Here is a 22,272-nt window from a genome sequence, read left to right as displayed (position 1 = left end):
TGGTTACTGAACAGGTTTATTTATCTTCATAAAAAGTGCCATACATTTTGGTCTGACAGCATCTGGTTAATTGTGGGGAGTTTGCAGACGTGGCCGTCTGCTAAAGCCTGTGCCTGCCTTGGGGACCCGCCTCCAGCTGCGCCCCCAGGACTGAGGTGTCTGCGTCTACCGGCCCCCTCCTCCCGCCTGGGTGGGGTGAAGCTGGGGGTGGCGTCGCTTTGCCCTAAGTGCGTTCCTCGTGAGATTGGCATGTTTCGTGTGTTGGGCGTTTGGTATCTTCTTCGGCTGCCTGCTGTGTCCTTGGGGGAGGAGGTGAGAGGCCGCGGCCGTCCCTCCTGCTGGAGGGGCCTGGGTGTGACCCTGCCCACTGAGGTCGCCTTCTCCTCACCCCTGACACGGCCGTGGTTTGCCCGTGGCCCTGTGACGATTCCACTGGGCGTGCAGGGCTGGAGCGTCCAGCGATGGAGGACCAGTCGCCTCCCAGAGTCAGTGTTCCAGATGGCTGTGGGGCAGCTAGGCTGCTCGGGCTGCCCCGTGGGGTGGACGGGGAGAGTGACCCTGCCTGAGGGGTCCAGGCCCAGCATGGGCGTCCAGGTGGCCTGCAGCGTCCCTGTGCTGTGAGGCAGGCATGTCCCTCACCCTCACTGTGGCTGCGGGCGGTGGTCTTGGCTCATCGGGTGCGTGTTGGTTGGGGGTCACCCTGGCTCCGGCCTGTCTCACCTCCCTGATGGATCCAGTCCTGCCCTAGGCCCCTCGGGACCCGGGGCTGAGGGGGGAAACCCAGGACGCCCCTCGAGGCAATGTCCCCAACGCAGTCTGTCCCAGGCATTGGTGCCCGCAGGGCCGTGCCTGTCTGGGTTCTCAGAGAAGGAGGACTGGTCGCTCACGGTTCTCAGAGCCCAGCACCCGCTCCGTCCTCTGGCCGTGGACACCGGCCTCCCCCACCCTGGGGCCCTGCATCCGGCCGTCGTCGCCTTGGGGCTCTGCCTCATCCCCCCTGGACCCGGGGCCCTGCGGCCCTGCCCCCACCTGCCCTCTCACTGACTTTGCCTCCTTTCACTTCCTTCTGAGACTGACCCGAGTCGTGTCCCCGACAGGAGATGGACACCCGAGAGAAAGCAGCCCGTTCATTAACAATGTGGAGGTGGACAGGGAGAGTGTCTTTGAAAGAAAGAACATGGCGCTGTTTGAGGTAATCTGTTTTCCACACAAAGCAGGCGGGCTATAGTCGGGACAAGCGGAGAGGCCGTGGTTTGGCGACCCCTAGCCTGTGGTGAACTGGGGGCTGCCCCCGACGGGACACCGTGCAGGGAGGGAGCTGGCAGCCATCCCTGGCCCTCCACGGCTGTGCCCGGTGCCCCTCAGCTGACACCTCCCTGTGAGGGGCCTCGGGGAGCCCTCGGAGTGGCTGAATCTGGGGCCATCAGGGGAACCCTGGCCTCCCTCACTGGATGGGTGGTCCTGCTCAGTGTGCCCTGGTGCCCCGACCTCTAGCCACTGACCCCTGACTTCAGACCTGCTCTGCACGTGTCCAGGGCCTCGCCGGCCCATTTCAGGTCTGGGCTTCAGGACCAGGCGCAGAGTGGGGCTCCAGACGGCCCTGGAAGTGGGCTTTCTGGCTGTCCACACGGCAGGGAGCCCTGCTGGGCGGTTGATCTAGTTGGTTTGGGGGCGGTCACTTGGGGGTTGGGGTAACTAATTCCATGTCTTGGTCCTAAACAGGAGGAAATGGACAGCAACCCCATGGTGTCCTCACTCCTCAATAAGCTGGCCAACTACACCAACCTGAGCCAGGGCGCCGTGGAGCACGAGGAGGGCGAGGACAGCAGGAGGCACGAGGTCAAGGTGAGCCACCTCCCCCGGGCTCCCCTCCCCCACCCAGGGTCCCCCCTCCCCCACCCAGGGTCCCTCCTCCCCTGCCTGCCCTCCCCCATGCCCCGGGCTCCCCTCCCCCACCTGCCCTCCCCCACCCAGGGTCGCCCCTCCCCGGGCTTCCCTCCCCACCTGCCCTCCCCACCCAGGGTCCTCCCTCCTCCACCTGCCCTCCCCCATGCCCCAGGCTCCCCTCCTGCCCCCCCCCATGTCCCAGGCTCCCCTTTCCCACCTGCCCTCCCCCACCTGGGGGCCCCCCTCCCCCACCTGCCCTCCTCCACCCAGGGTCCCCCCTCCCCCACCTGCCTTCTAAAAAATTGGGGCCCCGATCCCCAAGATCATGTTCTCTCTCCTGTTCTCCCTCCCTCTGAAATCTTGACAAAAAATTGGTGTTTCCAAGTCTCAGCAACAATTTCACTCTCCATCGCTCCTGCAGGTGGCCCAGTTAAGGGTAGAAAGTGGCTTTTTCAATTTTAAACGATGATTCTTCCCTTGTTTCCCCTAACTCTTGTCGCTGAGACCCCTGAAGGTCCTGTGCTCTTAGAGGAGGGGTTGTGAGCGGGGAGAGGCCTGGGGAGCAGGACGGGAGGCGTTGTGGGGCCTGAGCCCCTGGCCTGGCTGCGAGGGGTCTGGTGTTTCCTGTAGGCTTCTGCCAGCTGGACGTGATGGCTGAGCGACCCCCCAGCACTCGAGGTCTGACAGAGTGGGGTCCCGTTGGCCGCCTCCCTGCCATCTCTCTCCCTCCCCCATGTCTACCCTGTCCATCGGGTGAGCCCCAGGGCCGAGGGGCCAGGAGCCCTGTGTCCATGGCCTTGCTCACTCCCCAAGCGCTGTGTCTGGCCTGACCTTGGCCCCCTCTGCCGTCAGGAAGTCAGGCCACCAGGAAGGAGCTCTTTGCTGTTTCCTTCCTCTTCCTGTAAACTTAGCAGAGTGAATACTCGTGTGCTTGACACTTGAGGGCGTTTGCTCTTTGTTTGAGAAGTGGGCAGGGCGGAAGGGCAGTGGCCCTGCCTGCCACCCTGGCTCCCCCCAGGCCACCCAGCACGGCCCAGCATGTCACAGACAGAAATGCAGCCCAGAACCCCGGTCGTGGTTCCTACTGAAATGTAACCTAGGTGTCCAGCCTGATGAATCTGTTCACAGCACGTGGTGTGGACCCCCCTGCCAGGTCAGGACCTAAGACGTCCCCACCCCCGGGACACAGCAGCTGTGTGGCCCCCGTCCCCTGGGGACATGGGAGTAGGGGCCTCAGGCTGACCAGCCTGGGTTTTAGTTGCAGGAGGGAGCCAGCTACCCCATGACTCTCACGTGGCTCAACCATCATGTAGCCAGGTGGACAGGTTTCAGTTGGGATGAATCCAGCTGTCCCACTTAGGACTTGAGTGAGGTCCCCTGGGGCGGGAGGGTGGAGGCCGGCCCTCATTGTCTTTCTGACTGATGAGGCCCAGAAGCTCAGGAGCTTGTCCCCAGAGATCAGGCATCGGTTCCCCTGTAAGGCGCCGTCTCCAAGGCCCGGGTGCCTCCAGCCTCCTGGGCCACGTCATCGAGTCCAGTTGATCCTTCAAAGCGGCCTTATATGAGAGAACCGAAGTCCCCTTATGCCCTTTTAAGATGACTCAGGGTCTCCGCAGCCGCAGGGCCGGGAACTGTGTCTGGACAAGCTGGATCTGAGGCTGGGCCCGAGGCGTGCGGGGCCCACGTGGGCCAGGAGCCGGGCTGCAGCTCTGACTGGAGGGATTGCTTCATTGGAATCTTTATTGATCATTTCACGGGTTAACTGAGACTGTGAAATAGAAGCTGGCAGCTGTCCCATCTTCGCTGTCACTTTGCATTTGCATTCTCGTTTTTATACGACTGAAAAACCCCTAAACCATTGTACACCCACCCTGCGGCAGGGTTAAGACCCATAGCCACTTCTCTTATTTACACAGAAACACGCATCCTGTGGGTGGGCAGGCCTGGGGTGGGAGGCACTGGCCCAGGAGCTGGCCTTGGTGTCAGGCATTAAAATCGGGCTGCCTGGTGTGTCCCGGGATCGGGGAGCTGCGTCTGTCCAGGCTTCCTGACCTGTGGCTCCCCACTCGCTCGGCTGCCCTCTTAGTTTCCCTGGCGAGCGGCCCAGCTGTGTCTGGCACTTGGTGGCAGGCATTCCCGTGTGCCGACTGGTTCATTCTCACCCCGAGAAGCCCACCTGCTTCCTTTAATGGAGTTCAGCCCATTCTCCTTTGGTGCCTGCTGTCCGGCTGGGCGAGTGAGCGGAACCGTCTCCCTGACCCCAGGCCTGTGGTGCCTTTTGAGCCTCCACTCGCGGCCCTGGTGTTCATCAGCTCTGCTGTCATTCCCAGGAAATGTTTTCAAAGCAAATCTTCCCAGCCTTTCTTTCACCTAAATTCAAGACGTTTTCCTTGTTAAACGTCGTCTTATCTTTCAGCCAGTTGTCCCAAAATCCTCAGTGTGCCACCTGACCGTGGTGTCACGCTGGCTGTGGACGGGACGGGCTGGGACCCCTTGGCCTTGTCCATCCTCTGGTGGCTGCGGGGCCGGCTAGGCAGACTCCTGGCCATGTTGCCGACGTTCCTTCCAGGCTGGTTTGCTCAGCTGTAGGGTCTTCCTGGGGTTATGCAACGGGACGTTCCCGTCGGCGCCCCCCAGCAGTCCTGGCCTGCGGTGACCCCACGTTGGGGCACCTCTGCTGTTCTTGTGCCTGGTTGTGGGCCTTTGGGAAGGGAGCACGCTCACACGGCAGCACGTTCGTCCTCTGAGCTCTTGCCGGCAGCCCCTGATCACTTCCTCCAGGCGGGTCAGGACTCAGCAGATTGCTGCCTGGAGGGGGTGTCACTGTGCCTTTTGTAGTTTTAGTGAACAGCGGCCTGTCTGGGATCCTTCTTCACGGCCCCTCGTCTCCCCTCATGTCCACGGTTTCCTAAGGTTCTAGAACCTGAGCTGCAGTCCACTGGACAGAGCCCGGAGCGTCCTGCCCCTGTCTGTTCCCCAACTTGCTCACCTCCCTGCTGTTCCCCTTGTGGAAGAGGAGGCAGAGCTGCTCCCTTTCTGCTCTGGTGAGGATGTGGCTTCAGCCCCCTCCCAGAACCCAACCCTGCTCCTGGGCAGTCGGGCGGTCTGCTCTGGAATTCCCCCAGAGCTTGGGTTCCTTCTGGGGCGTGGTCTCGAGTCTACCATTTTTCCAGGTCTGGCAACTGAAGCTTGCATCCCTGAGTCCTTTCCTTGTCCTCCTGTTCCCATGACCTCTTCGCCGTCTCCGGGGCCTCCTCGCTCCTGGGGGCGGGCTGCGGGTCTGCGCCCTGCGGGGTGCTGGTCGCCAGCACCTGGAACCCACTGTGCTCTCTTTCAGGGCCCGCGCATGGGCACCTTCATCGGCGTCTACCTGCCCTGCCTCCAGAACATTCTCGGCGTGATCCTCTTCCTGCGCCTGACATGGATTGTGGGGGCGGCCGGCGTCCTGGAGTCCTTCCTCATCGTGTCCATGTGTTGCACCTGTGTGAGTACCTGTGGCTGGTCCCGGGTATGGCGTCCTTGCCTTTGGACCTGTCCGTGTGGACGACTGGGCTCTCTGGGGTTCGCTACACTGAGATGCCAAGGTGCCCGGGTAGAGGCAGCCTCCTCACCAGGGCTGGTGTGAGCACAGGGAAGACGGGCTGTGCTGGGCCAGCTGGTCTTTACCGGCTGTTGCTTTCCTGGCGGCATCTTATCTGACTGCGTCTGCAGAAGCACAGGGGGTGAGCCTCCTGACGGCCGGGCTCTTGTGGGGCACTCTCACCACTCTGAGGGTCCTGCATTTTCACAAGGTCCCTTTCCAGTTTGGAATCATCTGGGCATTTTCGGGGATCCCCATTTAAATGAAGGGACTGCATCGCTGGCTTGTTCAGCCCCAGACCCCAGCTCGCCAGATCCACCACTCGGCCCCCACCGCACTGCATCCCTGTCTGTGTTAGCGACAGGAAGTCTCCTCTCCAGTGTTGCTGCTCTGGTTTGCCCTTAGACGCCCCTCAGCGCCTCCTTGACCAGCCACGCTCCTTCCGCTCCCCTCGATTCTTGTTTCGAGGAGGGTAATGGAGCTGGTTTCATCAGCCAAATGTCACCTGGAGACGTTCTGTCTGAAAGAATTCAAACAATGCAGACGAACGAGAGTCCCCTGGAACGCACTCAGCCGCCTCGCCTGACCTGTGGCCGCATCTCCTGGCCGCCCTGGGGGCTTCCCAGTGCCCCGACCCGTGGCCGGGAGGTGGTGTGGTCACCTAAACAGCCTCACCGTGTTCTTCCTGTTCTGCAACATGTTCTTTCACCTAATGAGTCTGGAACGATCTTTGGAGTAATTGCCACACACACACAAAAAGACGATAAAAAGCAGGATAAAGCGTAGGGCCTTATTTAAGCCATAAATGCGCCCTGGCGAGGAACTAGGTCGATGGTCACTGAGGCCTTGAGCTTTCCCGAGGCGCTGTCCCTTCTGGTCCTTAGGTTGTAAACTAATTGCTCCCTAGCCTACGGGTGTGGCCGCTTTGCTGAGCAGGTGGTGAGAGCTGGGGCAGGCCTGCCCTGGACAGGCTTTGGCTGTCCTCCAGCTGCATGTGGGGGTGGGCATCTAGATGGGTCCCCCACACCCCACACCCCACACAGGGGTGGGCACCCAGGCGGAAGCTGGCCTTTCGCTGCGCGATGGTGTTCTGAGTGGGTGTTTTCTGGGCGACCTGCAGGAGCTCAGCTTTGGGGTTAAGTGGGAGAGAACGGGGGCCGCAGTCCTGAGCATCCTGGAGCCTCGTGCCCCTGGTCACTCAGCAGCCCCTTTGCACTCAGGAGCTGAGGAGTGGGCAGGCGGGCCTGCAGGTGGGCGCTGCCCCAGGCCTGGTGCCATCGTCTCAGCGCCAGGGCAGCCCTTGGAAGTGCACTTTCTTCTAAAAGTTCCACCTGTCTTTCTGCAGACGATGCTGACCGCCATCTCCATGAGCGCGATCGCGACCAACGGTGTGGTCCCAGGTAAGGGGTGCCGGCGGCTGAGTTGTCTGAAGTGAAGTCTTCCTTTTCTGGGCGGTAACACCCGAGTCGGTGGATTCTGGTGCAGGCTCTACTTTAACATTGGTCATGACCTTGACACCAACCCTTCACCCACGCGGCCTCAGGTGAGGCCCTATCCAAAAAGGCCCCCAGTGTGGACACGCCCTTACCCGCCTAGCGGCCAGCCCGGAGGTTGCTGCCTATCATCGGTGTCAAGGGGCAAAGATCTCCACGTCTGGAGGGGTCGAGCAGGCAGGAAAGGGACGTCCTCTCAGCAGGGCCTAGACCCTGCCGGGACCCCTGTTGGCAGTGACGCCCCTGTGGGCAGCAATGCTCACATGCTCTCACCCGCACACGGACGCGTGAGAGCTGGTGCCCCTGGTGTCCTGGGCCTCTTCCCCTGTCCCCGAGTGCACAGTGGGGCCTTTCTAAGGCCGGGCTGGGGGTTCTGCCCAAGCGCTCAGAGGCTGCTGTGAGATTGGGATTCTCCTCAGAGCGGAACCTGCGTAAATGCCGCCAACACTGTTCCCGTCAGGTTTACGCCTTTGACCCCTGCACAGAGGGCCTGGCGTTCTATGAGCATCACTTCCCCTTGATTCTGAAGTTTACTTTCCCACAAACCATCACTCTCATTTTAAACTGAGGCATTTCTAAGACTACACTAAGTGCCACAGCCGGCCACATCGCCTCCAGCACTGTCTGACCGAGGCGTAGGGACGGAGGTGTCAGTGAGGCCGGAACTCGGGAGGGGCTGCCCCGGGCTCCCTGCAGGTTCACTGTGGCCTTTGAGCCCTGAGACCAGGGTGGTGGTTTCCCCACTTTGCAGGGTGGCCCCTGTCCCAGGGCTGGGTGGGCAGGGCACGAGCAGTGACCCCCAGCCAAGGAGGAAAGGGCAGGATGGCCATGCCCGGAGCCCGGGGTGCACCACAAGCTGTTGTTTGTGCCTCGTGAGCAAAGTACAGGCTCAAGGCCTCATTTATTTGCGACCTGGGTTTGAGGAACTGAAATGGCACCAGCTCTGCTCCCTGGTGTGTGCAGCCTCACGAGTACAGGTGAAGCCAAGCTTGTTTGCACCCCAAGTCCTTGAAGAACTGCCCCCTCCGCCCAGGGCTTCCCTGCCGCCAAGCACTATGCAGTGGCGCTCCCCGGCCCCGCGGGCGCGGTGGTATGGACCGGGAGTGGCCGTCCTCCTGCTCACAGGAGAGTGTGAGGGGCTTTCCTGGTGGGTCTGCCGCCCGGCGTGGGGATGAGTCTCACTCTGCTGTGACATGTCCAGGAGGAGAGCCCCTTCTCTGGGCTGGGAGGCCCTAACCAGGCTCACCTGGGGAGACGATTCCAGGGCAGATTGGCTTGTAAGGTTGTTTTTCAGAAAGCGGGGTGCACCCTGAGAAGTTCTCCGGTATTCCAGCGTCCTGCCGTGGTCTGCTGGTCGGTGTCTGAGTGTGGTCTCAACCAACTGACAGAGTGGGCAGGGAGAGACCTGCAGGGCCGTGGGGTCAACCGCACTCTTGGGGTGTGATGCAGAAATGATGTCTATGCAACCCTAGGTTTCTTAGGCCTTGGGGCAAAAGTTTTCAGAATCGAGGTGTTGGGTCTGACGTCGCAACGTGCCGACTGCTCACGGGAGCGGCTCTTGGGACTCCGTGCCTTCTGCTTGTGGCTGTTTTTCAGCACAACCCTCGTTTAGTCACAGCTTCCAAAGAGCTGTCTGCTCTGTGAGGTCTGTGTTCACGGTAAACGGCGCATCCCTAACGTGCTGTTTCTCGCCTGGCGTTTTTGCAGCTGGAGGCTCTTACTACATGATATCGCGGTCTCTGGGGCCCGAGTTCGGAGGGGCTGTGGGCCTCTGCTTCTATCTCGGCACAACGTTCGCAGGGGCCATGTATATTTTGGGGACCATTGAGATTTTTTTGGTAAGTGTCTTGTTTTGGGCTGGTTTCCCTTGCCCAGGCCCATAGCCCACAGTCAGCTTACAGGGGATCCTGGAAGGACACTGTGTGTCCGTCTGTCCCAGAGCCCATAGAATCCATCCCGTGGCACACAGTGCCCCCCTGAACCGTCCTCACCCCGTTGCTCTGGACACCTGCCACCTCGGGCTCTTGAAGGGCCCTGGGCTGTGGCTGGAACCACCAGGCAGTGTCTGTTTGGCAGTGACCCGGTGTCCCTCTCGGCTCCCTTTTGGGGTCAACCCCCAGGGTGCTTGCCAAGTGGATGTCTGTATGTGTGACGGGGTGTGGCCTGAGCCCAGGAGTGGAGCCTGAGCCATCTGAGGAGTCAGGGCTGGCGGGAGAGGGCCCCTCAACCAGGATTCCCGCCCTTTCCTGTGGACCCTACTTGATTTCTCTGTGCACATGGTGGTCAGGCATGGCTGCTCAGCATGGTGCTCACTAGATGAAGACGTAGTCTCCCAAATTACCTGACTGGCCGAGGTGCAGGTCATGTGTGGTCTCGTGGACAACGGGAACCCGGAGCCTGCAGGCTGTGAGCTCATGGGGTGCGGCCCAGCGGGACAGCTTCTGTGACAGTGACCCCAAGGGCAGCACTTCTTGTAAAACCTTTCTTCTCCACTGTTCCTTGTCAGCTGGCAAACATTTTGGGCCCCTCTGCCTAGAAACTTGAAACTGAAGTATTTGCACTTAGTTGTTTGCTGTATTTTAAGTATAAATGCCTTCCTGGTTTGTCAGACCCTTCAGAGGTCACTCTCTTGGAGAGCCTGCTGGTCCCCACCTTCCGTCCTCCTCCTGCTCCAGTGCCATGGGGCGGCTGCCAGCGCCACCTGCACCTCAGGATGGCGGGCAATGGGGTGACGTGTTCCCCGAGCCCCTGTTAGTCAGGTGCCCACAGCTGATCCTGCCTGCGTCTCAGGGAGCTACATCACTGGTCGCTCAAGCCTCAGCAGGATGCACTGAGCATCCATCCGGTGTGGCCAGACTCAGTGCCAGCCCAGCGTGGTTCTCAGGGGGCTGTGCTGGGCTGGCCCTGGACTCTCCCAGAATTACATCCCTGTTAGCAGAAAAACGTTGCTTTTCCTTCAAATTAGGAAGGTGGGGTATCCTTGTTTTCTAAAGCTGCCTCACTTTGAAGGGTGCTAAGTTTCATCTCAAGCGTGCCCCATTCTTCGCCGTTTGATGCCCCTGTTTTGTGCATCACGAGGTCCACTGTGAATGCATTCTGGTGGAGTGGGGGCTCACGGGGAAGGAGGCAGCCCAGCGGCCTAGCCCCTCCAGAGAGGGGCACTTCAGAAGGTGCTCGGGTTCATGTCTGGCCACATCTCCTGGTGTGGTCACCTCCCAGGCGGGGGCAGGCGGGCTGCCCTTCTCGACCCTGCTTTGTCCCCCACAGACCTACATCTCCCCGAGTGCGTCCATCATCCAGGCCGAGATGGTGGACGGCGAGGCGGCAGCCCTGTTGCACAACATGCGTGTGTACGGAACATGCACGCTGGTCTTCATGGCCATGGTGGTCTTCGTGGGCGTCAAGTACGTCAACAAGCTGGCCCTGGTGTTCCTGGCCTGTGTGGTGCTGTCCATCCTCGCCATCTATGCTGGCGTGATCAAGACCGCCTTTGACCCCCCAGACATCCCGTGAGTCCTGGGGCCCGTGGTCGAGGGTCAGTGCTCGGGGTCCTGGCCCCAGGTCTGTAAAGATGCAGCGTGTCCTCGCCTGGTGTATAGTTCAGGCTTTACCTGCGGTTGTGTCAGGCGGGCCTGGGTTGGCGGTGCTGTGTCCTGCAGCCTGCCCTTCTCTCACTGGGGCCAAGGATGAGCGTGTCAGGATGCTCTTGTGACCGTGCCATCTGCAAGGATAGGACAGGAGGTTTCGTGAAGGTTCAGGGGTGTGCGGGGTAGCCGGCGGCCCTGAGTCTGGTCAGGTAGCACCAAGCTCCTCCCGCTTGTGGCCTGCCCTTGGCAGCTCCCTGTGTCCTCACGGAAGCCCCAGAATTGTTTTCTTGTCCCACTTCTTTTTGTGTGAGGAAGATCAGCCCTGAGCTAACATCTGCCAATCCTCCTCTTTTTTTCCTGAGGAAGACTGGCCCTGGGCTAACATCCATGCCCATCTTCCTCTCCTTTATATGGGACGCTGCCACAGCATGGCCTGCCAAGCGGTGCATTGGTGCGCGCCCGGGATCCAAAGCGGCGAACCCCGGGCTGCCGCAGCGGAGCGTGCACACTTAACCACTGGCGCCACCGGGCCGGCCCCTCTTGTCCCACTTTTGGATGAGGATGCTGAGTTGCAGGGAGGTGGCCCAAGGTCATAGAGCGAGTGCGGGAGCCAGTGGTGTGACAGGCATTCCGATGTCAGGCTGCCCGGTGGGCCCACTGCCCACGGGACTGATCCACCAGGAGCCTGGGCAGGCTGAGTGGCGGCTGGTACTGAGCCCCTTCCTGGCTCCTGCACTTTGCCGTCTCCACGTGGAGGAAGCCGATGATGGGAACAGCCCCATTCATACCTGTATCAGACACCCCAGAACAGAGGGCGGCAGTGCAGACCGTGGCTCAGCCCCACGCTGCGTAAGAGCCTGTGATCGGGAAGTGCAGTCTCAAGGGGCTGCTGCAATCCTGCTTAGATATTGATCCCTAGCAGCTCATGCGAACCTTCCTGTCACACTAAATGGAGAGTGTCAGAAGTCACAGGGGACCCCACAAACCTCTGGTTGCCGGAGAAAAGCAGAGGGAGTCATTTCACAAGGGAGCTGTGTGTCTCACTGTGTCCCTGCTGCCCACTCCAGAGTCTGTCTGCTGGGGAACCGCACGCTATCAAGACGCAGCTTCGACATCTGTGCCAAAGTCAGCACCGTCAACAACAGTACGACCACCACTGCGCTCTGGGGCCTTTTCTGCAACAGCTCCATGCCCAGTGCTACCTGTGATGAGTACTTTGCCCAGAACAACGTCACAGAGATTCAGGGCATCCCCGGTGTGGCCAGTGGTGTCCTCCTGGGTAAGTGCCGGGCAGGTCTTGGCCAGGGCCGGGTCATGTGAGGAAGACCCCCTGGGTCCCGTCCTTCTGCCCAGCCCCTGCCTGCTCCACCCCCTCCACCACTGCTGACCTTCCCGCGGCCCGTGATTGTCCCCAGAGCTGTAGACGCAGTCGTATCATGGAGGCCAGCGGGACAGGGGCTCAAAGGTGATCCAGTATTTTTAGGACTTTGTAGCACCATGCATGGGGAGCTCATCCTCTTACCAAGGAAAGTAATTAATGGGTGGTGACTGGGTTTTTTCCCCTTGTGCATTCTTCTGTGATGAGAGGTTGGGCCGGCTCCTCCACTGCCCGGGAGAGATGCCTGACCTTTTAGGGAAAAGGAAGAGAATGATCCTGAGACCTTGAGTTGGGACCCTGGTTGCCCTGGTGTAGATCGGCATCACGTGTCTCTCTGGCTGTGATGACAGTGGGTGTTGGGGGCACGAGGGCCGTGCTGAGTGGAGATGGGTGGGCAGTGGGGGGATGGGTTGTTGCAGTGACCGCCATTCACGCATCCCTGGGAGCACGGGGGTCCTGACCCTCCGAGCTCCGAGCTAGAGAGCCCAACCCCCCAGTTCTGGGTTCTGACTTCTCAACCAAAGTCGCAGAGCAAGACTCCTGGAGGGGTTGGCTGTTGACAGGCCATAACGGGAGGGTAGATGTGGAGGCAGAGAGGGGATGCCATGTTCACAGGGGCAGGAACGGAAGTGAGGTGTGGAGATGATGTGCAGAATGAGGAGTCCGTGGTGAGGGGAGGGATCTCTGTGAGGAGAGGGGTCCCGGGGAGAGGGAAGGGGTCCCCTTGGAGGGGCGTTTTCCTGTGAGGGGCGGGGTCCCTGTGAAAGAGAGGGGGTTCCTGTGAGGAGAGGGATTCCTGTGAAGGGGAGGGAGTCCCTGTGAGGAGAGAGTCCCTGTGAGGGGGGAGAGGGTCCCTGTGAGGGGGAGGGGGTTCCTGTGAGGAGAGAGTCCCTGTGAGGGGGAGAGGGTCCCTGTGAGAAGGAGAGAGTCCCTGTGAGAAGGAGAGGGTCCCTGTGAGGAGAGAGTCCCTGTGAGGGGGAGAGGGTCCCTGTGAGGGGGAGAGGGTCCCTGTGAGAAGGAGAAAGTCCCTGTGAGGAGAGAGTCCCTGCGAGGGGGAGAGGGTCCCTGTGAGGAGGAGAGGGTCCCTGTGAGGGGGAGAGGGTCCCTGTGAGGGGGAGAGGGTCCCTGTGAGAAGGAGAAAGTCCCTGTGAGGAGAGAGTCCCTGCGAGGGGGAGAGGGTCCCTGTGAGGAGGAGAGGGTCCCTGTGAGGAGAGAGTCCCTGTGAGGGGGAGAGGGTCCCTGTGAGGGGGAGAGGGTCCCTGTGAGAAGGAGAAAGTCCCTGTGAGGAGAGAGTCCCTGCGAGGGGGAGAGGGTCCCTGTGAGGAGGAGAGGGTCCCTGTGAGGAGAGGGTCCCTATGAGGGGGAGGGGGTCCCTGTGAAGAGAGGGTCCCTGTGAGGGGAAGAGGGTCCCTGTGAGGAGGAGAGGGTCCCTGTGAGGAGAGGGATTCCTGTGAAGGGGAGGGGGTCCCTGTGAAGGGGAGAGGGTTCCTGTGAGGAGGAGAACGACCCTGTGAGGAGAGGGTCCCTGTGAGGGGGAGGGGGTCCCTGTGAGGGGAAGGGGGTCCCTGTGAGGGGGAGAGTGTCCCTGTGAGGGGGAGGGGGGCCTCTGGGGGGAGGGGGTCCCGGGGAGGAGAGGAGAGGGTCCCTGTGAGGGGGAGGGGCTCCCTGTGAGGAGAGGGTCCCTGTGAGGGGGAGGGAGTCCTCTGAGGGGGAGGGGGTCCTTGTGAGGGGGAGGGGGCCCCTGTGAGGGGGAGGAGGTCCCTGTGAGGAGAGGGTCCCTGTGAGGAGGAGAGGGTCCCTGTGAGGAAGGGGTCCCTGTGAGGGGAGTGAGGAGGAGGTCCCTGTGAGGGGGAGGGGGTCCCTGTGAGGGAGGGTCCCTGTGAGGGGGAGGGGCTCCCTGTGAGGAGAGGGGGTCCCTGTGAGGAGAGGGTCCCTGTGAGGGGGAGGGGGTCCCTGTGAGGGGGAGGGGGTCCCTGTGAAGGGAAGAGGGTCCCTGTGAGGAGAGGGATTCCTTTGAAAGGGAGCGGGTTCCTGGAGGAAAGGGTCCTTGTGAGGAGAGAGTGTCTGTGAGGAGGGGGTTCCTGTGGGGGGAGAGGGTCTCTGTAAAGGGGCAGGGTCCCTGTGAGGAGAGGAATTCCCGTGAAGGGAAGGGGTACCTGTGAGGAGGGGGTCTAGAGGCCACAGCGAGGCTGCCAGGCTGGGATCTGCACAGGTGGGAGGTGGCCCAGGGTATCACCTGGATTGTGTTTTAGGGGTCAGGTCCTCCATCTAGGGAAGAGCCAGCTGACTGACCCCCTCCAGAGGGAAACTTGCACGTAGAGCTCTCAGGCAGCTTGTGAGGGACAGGTTCGTGGCTGTAGCAAAGTCTTTTCTTCACGCTTGACCCGAGGACTGCTATCTTTCCCTCAGGTTAGACGGAAGTTCTTTTCTCAGTGGTCATTTCCTTTGAGGTCGGTGTGTTTGTGCTTGTGTGAAGGTGGAGCCCGCAGCGGAGCAGGAGCTGCATTAACCCTTTGCTGCCAGCCTCTTCTGCTGGGCCCGCCCCGAGCATGGGAGCCCTGGTGGAAGGTTCCAGAGTCCCATTACTGGCCTGCTCCGCCCCCCAGATAACCTGTGGAGTACGTATGCGGAGAAGGGGGCATTTGTGGAGAAGAAGGGTGTGTCCTCAGTGCCCGTGCCGGAGGAGAGCAGAGCCAGCGGGCTGCCTTACGTCCTCACTGACATCATGACCTACTTCACCATGCTGCTTGGCATCTACTTCCCCTCAGTGACCGGTGAGCCCCCCAGCTGTAACTACCCCCACCCCCACCCCGTGACCAGTGAGCTGCCCAGCTGTAACTACCCCCACCCCGTGACCGGTGAGCCCTCCAGCTCTAACACACTCATTGCTCCCCTTTCTTTCCCAATTGTCTCAAAAATCGAGCCTGAGGGTCTCGGCTCCCTGTCTGTGCTGAGGAGTGCTGGAGAAGTCGCGTGGTTTACAGGATCCTGTTCCACGCTCTCCCAAGAAGCCTGTGTTATTAGGAGCAGCCCTGTGCTTGGGGCGGTTAGGAATGGACACAAGAGCTGTCAGGCCAGGAGCCACGGTCATCCTTGTCCTTATGAGAGTGGCCGACCTTTCAGGGTGACCACTAGTGCATACTAGTCCCCCCCCACGTGTACATGCACACACTTGATCACACATACACATGTGCACACCTGTGTCAACACTCAGGTTCTGCTCGGCCTGCCTGCCGGGACACCCTCAGCTGCCCCAGGCACAGTGGGAGCCCCCGGCTCCCACCCAGCCTGGTGCTGGCTGACTGGGCGGCCTGTTTCTGTCCTTCTGGTCCTCACCCAGGTCTGCTTCTGGTCCCTGCTCAGAGCCTGTCCACGTGGAGAGGCCACTCACCCGTCTCTTGACTTTATCTTACCTCTTCAAGAGGCAGTGGCAGCAGGAAGGCGTTGCTGAGCGTTTCTCTTTAGTCTCAGCCTTACCAGCATGTCGCAGTCGAGGTTCATTCTTTCTCTGCCTCAGCTCCTCCTTTTCCGTAGGTATCATGGCGGGATCAAACCGATCTGGGGACCTCAAGGATGCCCAGAAGTCGATCCCCACTGGGACCATCATGGCCATTGTGACCACGTCTTTTATTTGTATCCTTGAAGGGGTCAAATGTGGGAGGTGCAGGCACCACAGAAAGGATGGCCCTCTAAAGCTCCACTTGGCTCACTGCTGTGCCAGCGCCAGCTTTGGGTAGGCTTGCCTGGTTTTGGGCGAGTTCTGACCACAACATCCATCACCTAGAGAGGGAACTGGGCTGGCGTGGGTCTGATGCTAGGAAATCAGACACAAGGCACCTGGGCGCCAAGCTTCAGAGTTGGTTATGGAATGTGATATTGTACATAAAACACACGTAGTAACCCCATTATTACGTGTAACATGTTAGTTATGTGTAACTGTGTGCGTATTACATGATAGCTGTGTGTGTGCTAGTCACAGGTTTTCAAGCTGGGTCACTGGTTTCGAGGTGCCAGCAGAGCCTTTTCTCGATCACTGAGGTTTGTCCTCTTACCAAGTGAGCGTCTCCTGCCTGGTCCCCGTGGTGGTCACGCTGCAGGCCAGGCCCATCCTGATTGACTGAGGCCCCATTCTGTGGAACCAGGGTGGAGTGGTGAGGCCGGTGCCTGAGGCCACAGGGACACAGCAGTGCAGGCGCAGCGGGGGCCCGGTGGTCCAGGCCCACCTGTGACAGGTCGCCGCTGTGAGCACGTTGCACCCACTGCTTCCTTGACACGAGCTGCAGACCTCTCCTGCATCGTGCTTTTTGGGGCCTGCATCGAGGGCGTGATCTTACGAGATAAGTATGTTGGTGTTGGGGCCGGCCTGGTGGCATAGTGGTTAAGTTTGCGTGCCCTGCTTCGGCAGCCCAGGGTTTGCAGGTTCAGATCCCGGGTGTGCACTGACACACCACTTGTCAAGCCGTGCTGTGGCACGTGTCCCACGTAGAGGAAGATGGGCATGGATGGTAGCTCAGAACCAATCTTCCTCAGCAAAAAGGAGGGTGATTGGCAGTGGATGTTAGCTCAGGACTGATCTTCCTCAGCAAAAAAGAGGAGGATTGGCAGCGGATGTTAGCTCAGGGCTGATCTTCCTCACAAAAAAAAAAAAGTACGTTGGTGTTCATTTGCAACTTCTAGAAACTTCTGGGGTCATCAGTTTTCCTGAAGATGACTTTAGTCCTGAAACTGAGAGCACCCCAGAGTTCAAGCATCTTGTGTGGAGCAGGAAGCCCCATGTCCCCTTTGTTGGCGTCCGTTTGGTCTGATGTGTCCATCCCTCTGCTGCTCCGGCCTGGAGCTGGGGAACCGCAGAGTAACCTGGGGTCCCAATAGTGCCAGGGGCATGGGGGATCTTGGGAGAGACCTCAGGAGACTCCATTAGCCCTGCCGCTCACTGGAGAAGCGGCCAGTGCTCCAGGCTGTTGTCCACCAACCCGGCTTTCTGGCGGGTGCACGTCCCTCAGGCCCTAGAGCTCGAGGGGTCCTGGGCAGTCTCTGTGAAGCCACAGCCATGCCATCTGTCCACGGCAGTGCCACTTTTGCAGGAGTGACAGTGGCTGTGCAGACCCTGGGCTGGGCTGTGGCTTCCTTGCTCCTGAGAAAGGACCGGGGCGGGGGGCAGGACCCGTTTGTTCACTCGGGTGGGAGCAGCTTCATTCCCACTCAAGACGTGGGAAAATATTTTACATCTTCAGCTCACGTTTTAAAAGTGCACCCTGCCCGCCCCACAGGTTTGGGGAGGCCCTGCAGGGGAACCTTGTCATTGGCATGCTGGCTTGGCCGTCCCCCTGGGTCATTGTCATTGGCTCCTTCTTCTCGACCTGTGGTGCTGGCCTGCAGAGCCTGACCGGGGCGCCGCGCCTGCTGCAGGCCATCGCTCGAGACGGCATCATCCCCTTCCTCCAGGTGAGCACGGCGGCTGCCCGCAGGCTCTAGGGCTGTGTCATCGGCTCCCCTTCTGAGACCCTCAGAAGGAACGTGTCTGGGACGGTGTCCAAGGGTCTGTGTCCAGAGCACGATCTTAACGGTTAAAGGTGGTGGGACCCACGTCTCCACCTCCAGCCTGGCAGCCCCCTGACACGCGGTGGTCACTGGGCTGAGGGCTCAGGTGTGTGGGTGGAGGCAGCCCCTCACCTCTGTGGACTGCGGAAACGGTTCAGAGCAGTGACTGGGTGCTTCCACTTCCTCCGGGGTTAGTATCTGTCCTGCTCAGCCCTGCGGGATGCTGTACCCAGGACTGTCCCGTTGTGATGATGACAAGGGACACAGTGTCCTGGGGCCCTCCTTCCTCGAGTTGGGGCTGATGCTTTCTGGAATGAACCTGAGGCCATAGATGTGTTAGTGTCCTGGGGCCACCAGAACAAATGCCGCAGACCAGGAGGCTTAAATAACACAAGGTGCTTTTCTCTCTGTTCTGGAGGCTGGACGTCCAGATCAAGGTGTGGGCGGGGCTGGTTTCCCCTGAGGCGTCTGTCCTTGGTGTGTAGATGGCCATCTCCTCTCTGTGTCTTCACAGGGTCTTCCCTCTGTGTGTGTCCAGTGTCCCGATCTCTTCCTGTAGCGACGCTGGTCGTGTTGGATTAGGGTCCTCCCTAATAGCCTCTGTAAAGGCCCCATCTCCAAACACAGTTACATTCTGAGGTGCTGGGGTCAGGACTTGACCACATGAATTTTGGGAGAAGCGCCATACCTTCGTATTTGAGTGTTGCGCCTGAGCCATGATGAATGTGGTGGCTGTGGTCTGGCCCTCGCGCCTCCATTGTTCTGTGCTTCTCACCTTCCTTTCCTGAAACCGATCCTAGCCGCCTTAGTTTCTTCCCCTGTCGTGCCTTCTATCTGTCCGCTCAGGTGCAGACGAAGTCATGGTGCGTGCAGTGATGCGTGGAGACCATGCTGGATTGTGTGTCACAGTCAGGAGGGCGGGCCCTTCTGTTCAGGAAGTTGGCTTGTGGGGTGGCCTTTGTACCGTGTCCCCCTGACTCCCCCTGAGCCTCCGCCGGGTGGTGCTGCTTCACAGTCTGTTCCGTGGTTTATTCTGAGTGTCTCTGCAACGTGCTCTGAATATCCCTTCTCAGAACCACTGGCCAGCAGGGAGTGCGGTAGAAAAAGCTTTTAAAGCCTGGTGTTGCTGGAGGTGCAGTGTGGCCTTCCGGAAATTTCTGCTGCCACATGTGGCTGTGGGTGAAGGGTCCAGATGCCTTGCAGTGAGGTCCTTGTGGAATTCTCCTAGCAGGTGTGTGCTGCGGGAGCCTTGCGCCTACCGCCTCGAGGCTGCCCTTAGGATCCCAGGAGACCCTGGTCCAAGGCACTGGGGTGTCGCCCTGCACTCCCGACTAGTGCTCGATGCAAGTCTGGGGTCTGATGGTCCCTGGGTGCTGTCTGCCCTCACGAGTTCTGGGTGTCGAGTTTCTTCCAGACCCCACTGGTAAGGTCCAATACACATCATAAAAGTCCATTTTTGCTTGTCGCCTCTCTGAGACCTCTTTTGGCTTGGACCCGACTAGCTTGGCTTCTCGCCTGAATGTGAGGCCTCGTCCCTGTGGCTCCTCGCCCCTCAGCCACCAGCCCACATGCCGTTCTCCCTGCAGGTGTTCGGCCATGGGAAGGCCAACGGGGAGCCCACGTGGGCCCTGCTGCTCACAGCCCTCATCTGTGAGACCGGCATCCTCATCGCCTCCCTGGACAGTGTGGCCCCCATCCTCTCCATGTGAGTGGCTGTGGGCTCAGTGGAAGGTGTGTGGGGACCAGGCTGTGGAAATGTGGCTGCTGCTGCAGCAACCAGCGGGACATGAGGCCCCTGCTCTGAGCCTGGCCTTCTTCTCAGGGGACAAGTAATAGAGAGGAATGGGCACAGGTGGCCAGATGGTCACTCATGGGACAGTGACGTGGACTGTGGGAGACAGGGAGACCCCATGGGAGGGGACGGTGTCGTGGATGAAGGGGGTGGGGAGACCCCCCGGCAGGGGACGGTGACGTGGATAAGGGAGCTCACCGGGAGGTGGCAGGCTGGGGCTCCTGCAGGACAGGACAGCATGTCGGGACCACCGTGGGACCTGGCCAGCCCCTCTGACGCTGCTCCCCGTGTCCCCAGGTTCTTCCTCATGTGCTACATGTTTGTGAACCTGGCTTGCGCTGTGCAGACCCTGCTGCGCACGCCCAACTGGCGTCCACGCTTCAAGTACTACCACTGGTGAGCACTCCCCCAGAGGGCGGCCCCCGTGGGTCCCAGCGACACGGATGCATCTGCAAGGATGCTGCCCCCTGGGTCCCAAGGCCACGTGGGGCCCTGATTGTCCTTTGGAGCAAGCCAGGCCAAGCCGATGAGGGCTGCGTGCCTGTATTTGTCACCTGGGACGCCCAGGCATCCCGAACCACATGGACTCCACCTTGTGTTCAGCCTCGGCCCTCCTGGGTCTGAGGGTGGGACCTCAGGCTGCCTGGTCTCCATGTTACCAGTGCGTCGGGCGCTCTGGCGGACGCATGAAGCCCATTTTGTTAAGTGCCCAGCAGGGCGCTGATCACGCTGGGGAGCAGAGCAGGTGGTCAGTGTAGTCGTGGGGCCATCTCAGCCCTCGGAGACAGTGCGGGGGTGGAGCACCCAGTCACCAGGCGTCATTGCTATTTTCTTGGAGTAACTGAAAGATTTTCACTGAGGGACCAGTGACGTTTTTGAGGCAGCTGCTCACGTGCTAGTTTGGGGCCCTGGGTGGGGGCCTGCATGTGAGCTGCGCATTCCCCCAGGACGCTGTCCTTCCTTGGCATGAGCCTGTGCCTGGCCCTGATGTTCATCTGCTCCTGGTACTACGCCCTCTGCGCCATGCTCATAGCCGGCTGCATCTACAAGTACATCGAGTACCGAGGGTGAGCTGCTGCGGGCCGCGCCCGGCCGCCACGTTCACGGGCTCATGGCAGACTCGCGCTCCCTGGAGGGGGGGCCTCCTCGGGGTCTCGTATCCAAGTGTCTCCTGGGGAACAGGTGCATGGGGGCCTCCGGTGGCCGAGCTCTCAAAGCCCCCGTTCCCCTCCCGGCGCCGGCCCTCAGGTGGGGTCAGGCGTTCACCTGCGAGCTCTCTGTCGCACGCCATTGTCATAACGGGAGAGCCGCCACGTTCACTGTTCTCTGTGGATTCCACATTTGTTACGATAGGTGGTGAGGTTTATCTGTGTCTTTGTATAATAGCCACAATGTTTCACAGTGCGCTGTTTGGAAACTTTGAAATCCATCTGATGATGGCACTGACATGGTGGATTTCAAAATTTCCAGAGTACACTGTAGACAGAAAAACCACGGCAACCATAGGTCATCAGAGCCCCCAGTCTACCACTGGGGCATTTCCCGTGGCTGCCCTGGCCCCCCACCCTGGAGGGAGCTGGGGCCTCGCAGGGCCAGCTGGTGGGGGTGAGGAGGGTGGGCCCCAGGTGGGCTGCCTGCAGCCCCCTCCCAGCTCTTTCTCGCTGGCTTGGAAGGAGGGCCTGGGAGGCCCTGTGCTCCTGCTGGTGAGGCTGGGCCTGTGGAGCCAGCTTTGCCCCGGTCACTGCCTGCTCCTCAGAGTCCCCTGCCAGCAGGCTTTCCTTTGTGTCCCCTGTCTGCCTCTCACTGAGGTCCCACACGGGGCTGCCAGTGCCACCCCCACCCTCCCCATTCTTCCCCCTTCTTGTGTCCTGCCGCTTCCCGCGCTTAGCCAACTTGGGAGGCCCCCTCCTCTGTCACAGAAGTGCTGCAAAGACCCCAGGTTGGCCCCCAGGGGGCCTGCCCGGTGGTCCCGTCCTGGGTGTGCTGCAGGGCGGGGCCTCACAGCTACTCTCCTCGCAGGGCCGAGAAGGAGTGGGGCGATGGCATCAGGGGGCTGTCTCTGAATGCCGCCCGCTATGCCCTGCTGCACGTGGAGCAAAGCCCCCCCCACACCAAGAACTGGAGGTGAGTGCCCGCAGCACCCCCAGCCCACCTCACACCCTTTAAACCCACGGAGTGCCCATTTCTAAAGTCTGACTTCAGAGAGAAGAACCACGGCACCCTTACTAGGAAATGATCAGGAGCTTCCAGCGCCTTCCCTCAGTCCACAGCGGGGCGGCCTGGGTGTGATCAGCTCGTATCTGACCGCCCGGTGAGGGCCATTGGGAGGGCGGGCTGGGCTCTGAGCCGGGCCTGGGGTGTGGTGGGTGGGGAGGGGTGAGCTTACCTGTCGGGTCCTGCTGTGGACGCTTTGGGTGGTGGACGTCTGCGTGCAGGGCTGACCCCTCCGCCTTCTCACTTCTGGGAGGAGGTGGGGGATGTATCTGCACTGGAAGCCCCTTGGCCTCCAGCCCGCACATACCTAGAGGCTGTGCCTGGCAGAGAGGTGCCCACCAGGGTTCTCGGTCCCCGGCCAGTGGCCCGCTGTCCACCTGTCCCACCTGTCGGGGGGCTGTGGTGACGTGTTGCCATGGTAACTGCTGTCCCTGCCACAGGCCCCAGGTGCTGGTGATGCTGAACCTGGATGCAGAGCAGCACGTGAAGCACCCCCGCCTCCTGTCCTTCACCACGCAGCTCAAGGCCGGCAAGGGGCTGACCATCGTGGGCTCCGTGCTGGAGGGGACCTACCTGGACAAGCGTGTGGAGGCCCAGCAGGCCGAGGAGGTGGGACTGGGCGGCTGGGGCAGCGGTGGGGGGTGGGGCCAGGCCGTGTCCTGCCTGGGCTGCACGCGAAGGTGAAACCAGCGTGTCTTCCCAACGCCCTGAAACAGTTGTGTGTGTTGTCACCACCACCTGTCCTTCCGTGCCGAGCTGTGTCCGTGTGTGTCTCTAAAACAAAGGAGTTTCTAACAACA

The 22,272-nt window shown here is 60.6% G+C and overlaps 1 protein-coding gene across 2 annotated transcripts in view; it reads left to right on the top strand.

Moving 5' to 3' along the window:
- The window catches only part of SLC12A7 (solute carrier family 12 member 7), a 59,906-nt gene that overhangs the window by 21,077 nt on the left and 16,557 nt on the right, over positions 1-22,272 (top strand). The window contains exons 2-17 of one of the 2 annotated variants that reach the window (XM_087443088.1): positions 1,098-1,192; positions 1,723-1,845; positions 5,225-5,371; positions 6,813-6,867; positions 8,668-8,798; positions 10,228-10,469; positions 11,615-11,826; positions 14,532-14,699; positions 15,460-15,558; positions 16,209-16,266; positions 17,196-17,370; positions 19,053-19,171; positions 19,556-19,654; positions 20,206-20,325; positions 21,278-21,382; positions 21,913-22,081. In XM_087443088.1, the coding sequence (XP_087299214.1) occupies positions 1,098-1,192; positions 1,723-1,845; positions 5,225-5,371; positions 6,813-6,867; positions 8,668-8,798; positions 10,228-10,469; positions 11,615-11,826; positions 14,532-14,699; positions 15,460-15,558; positions 16,209-16,266; positions 17,196-17,370; positions 19,053-19,171; positions 19,556-19,654; positions 20,206-20,325; positions 21,278-21,382; positions 21,913-22,081 (2,117 nt within the window). The remainder of the gene's footprint in view (positions 1-1,097; positions 1,193-1,722; positions 1,846-5,224; positions 5,372-6,812; positions 6,868-8,667; positions 8,799-10,227; positions 10,470-11,614; positions 11,827-14,531; positions 14,700-15,459; positions 15,559-16,208; positions 16,267-17,195; positions 17,371-19,052; positions 19,172-19,555; positions 19,655-20,205; positions 20,326-21,277; positions 21,383-21,912; positions 22,082-22,272) is intronic. The other variant, XM_087443089.1, reaches the window with a different exon arrangement.

Source organism: Ceratotherium simum, chromosome 18, assembly GCF_057802395.1.
Source record: "Ceratotherium simum simum isolate JZ-2026a chromosome 18, ASM5780239v1, whole genome shotgun sequence".
Taxonomy (NCBI): Eukaryota; Metazoa; Chordata; class Mammalia; order Perissodactyla; family Rhinocerotidae; genus Ceratotherium; species Ceratotherium simum.
The sequence above is the reverse complement of the archived record's forward strand: the minus strand, read 5'-3'. Positions and strand labels throughout refer to the sequence as shown.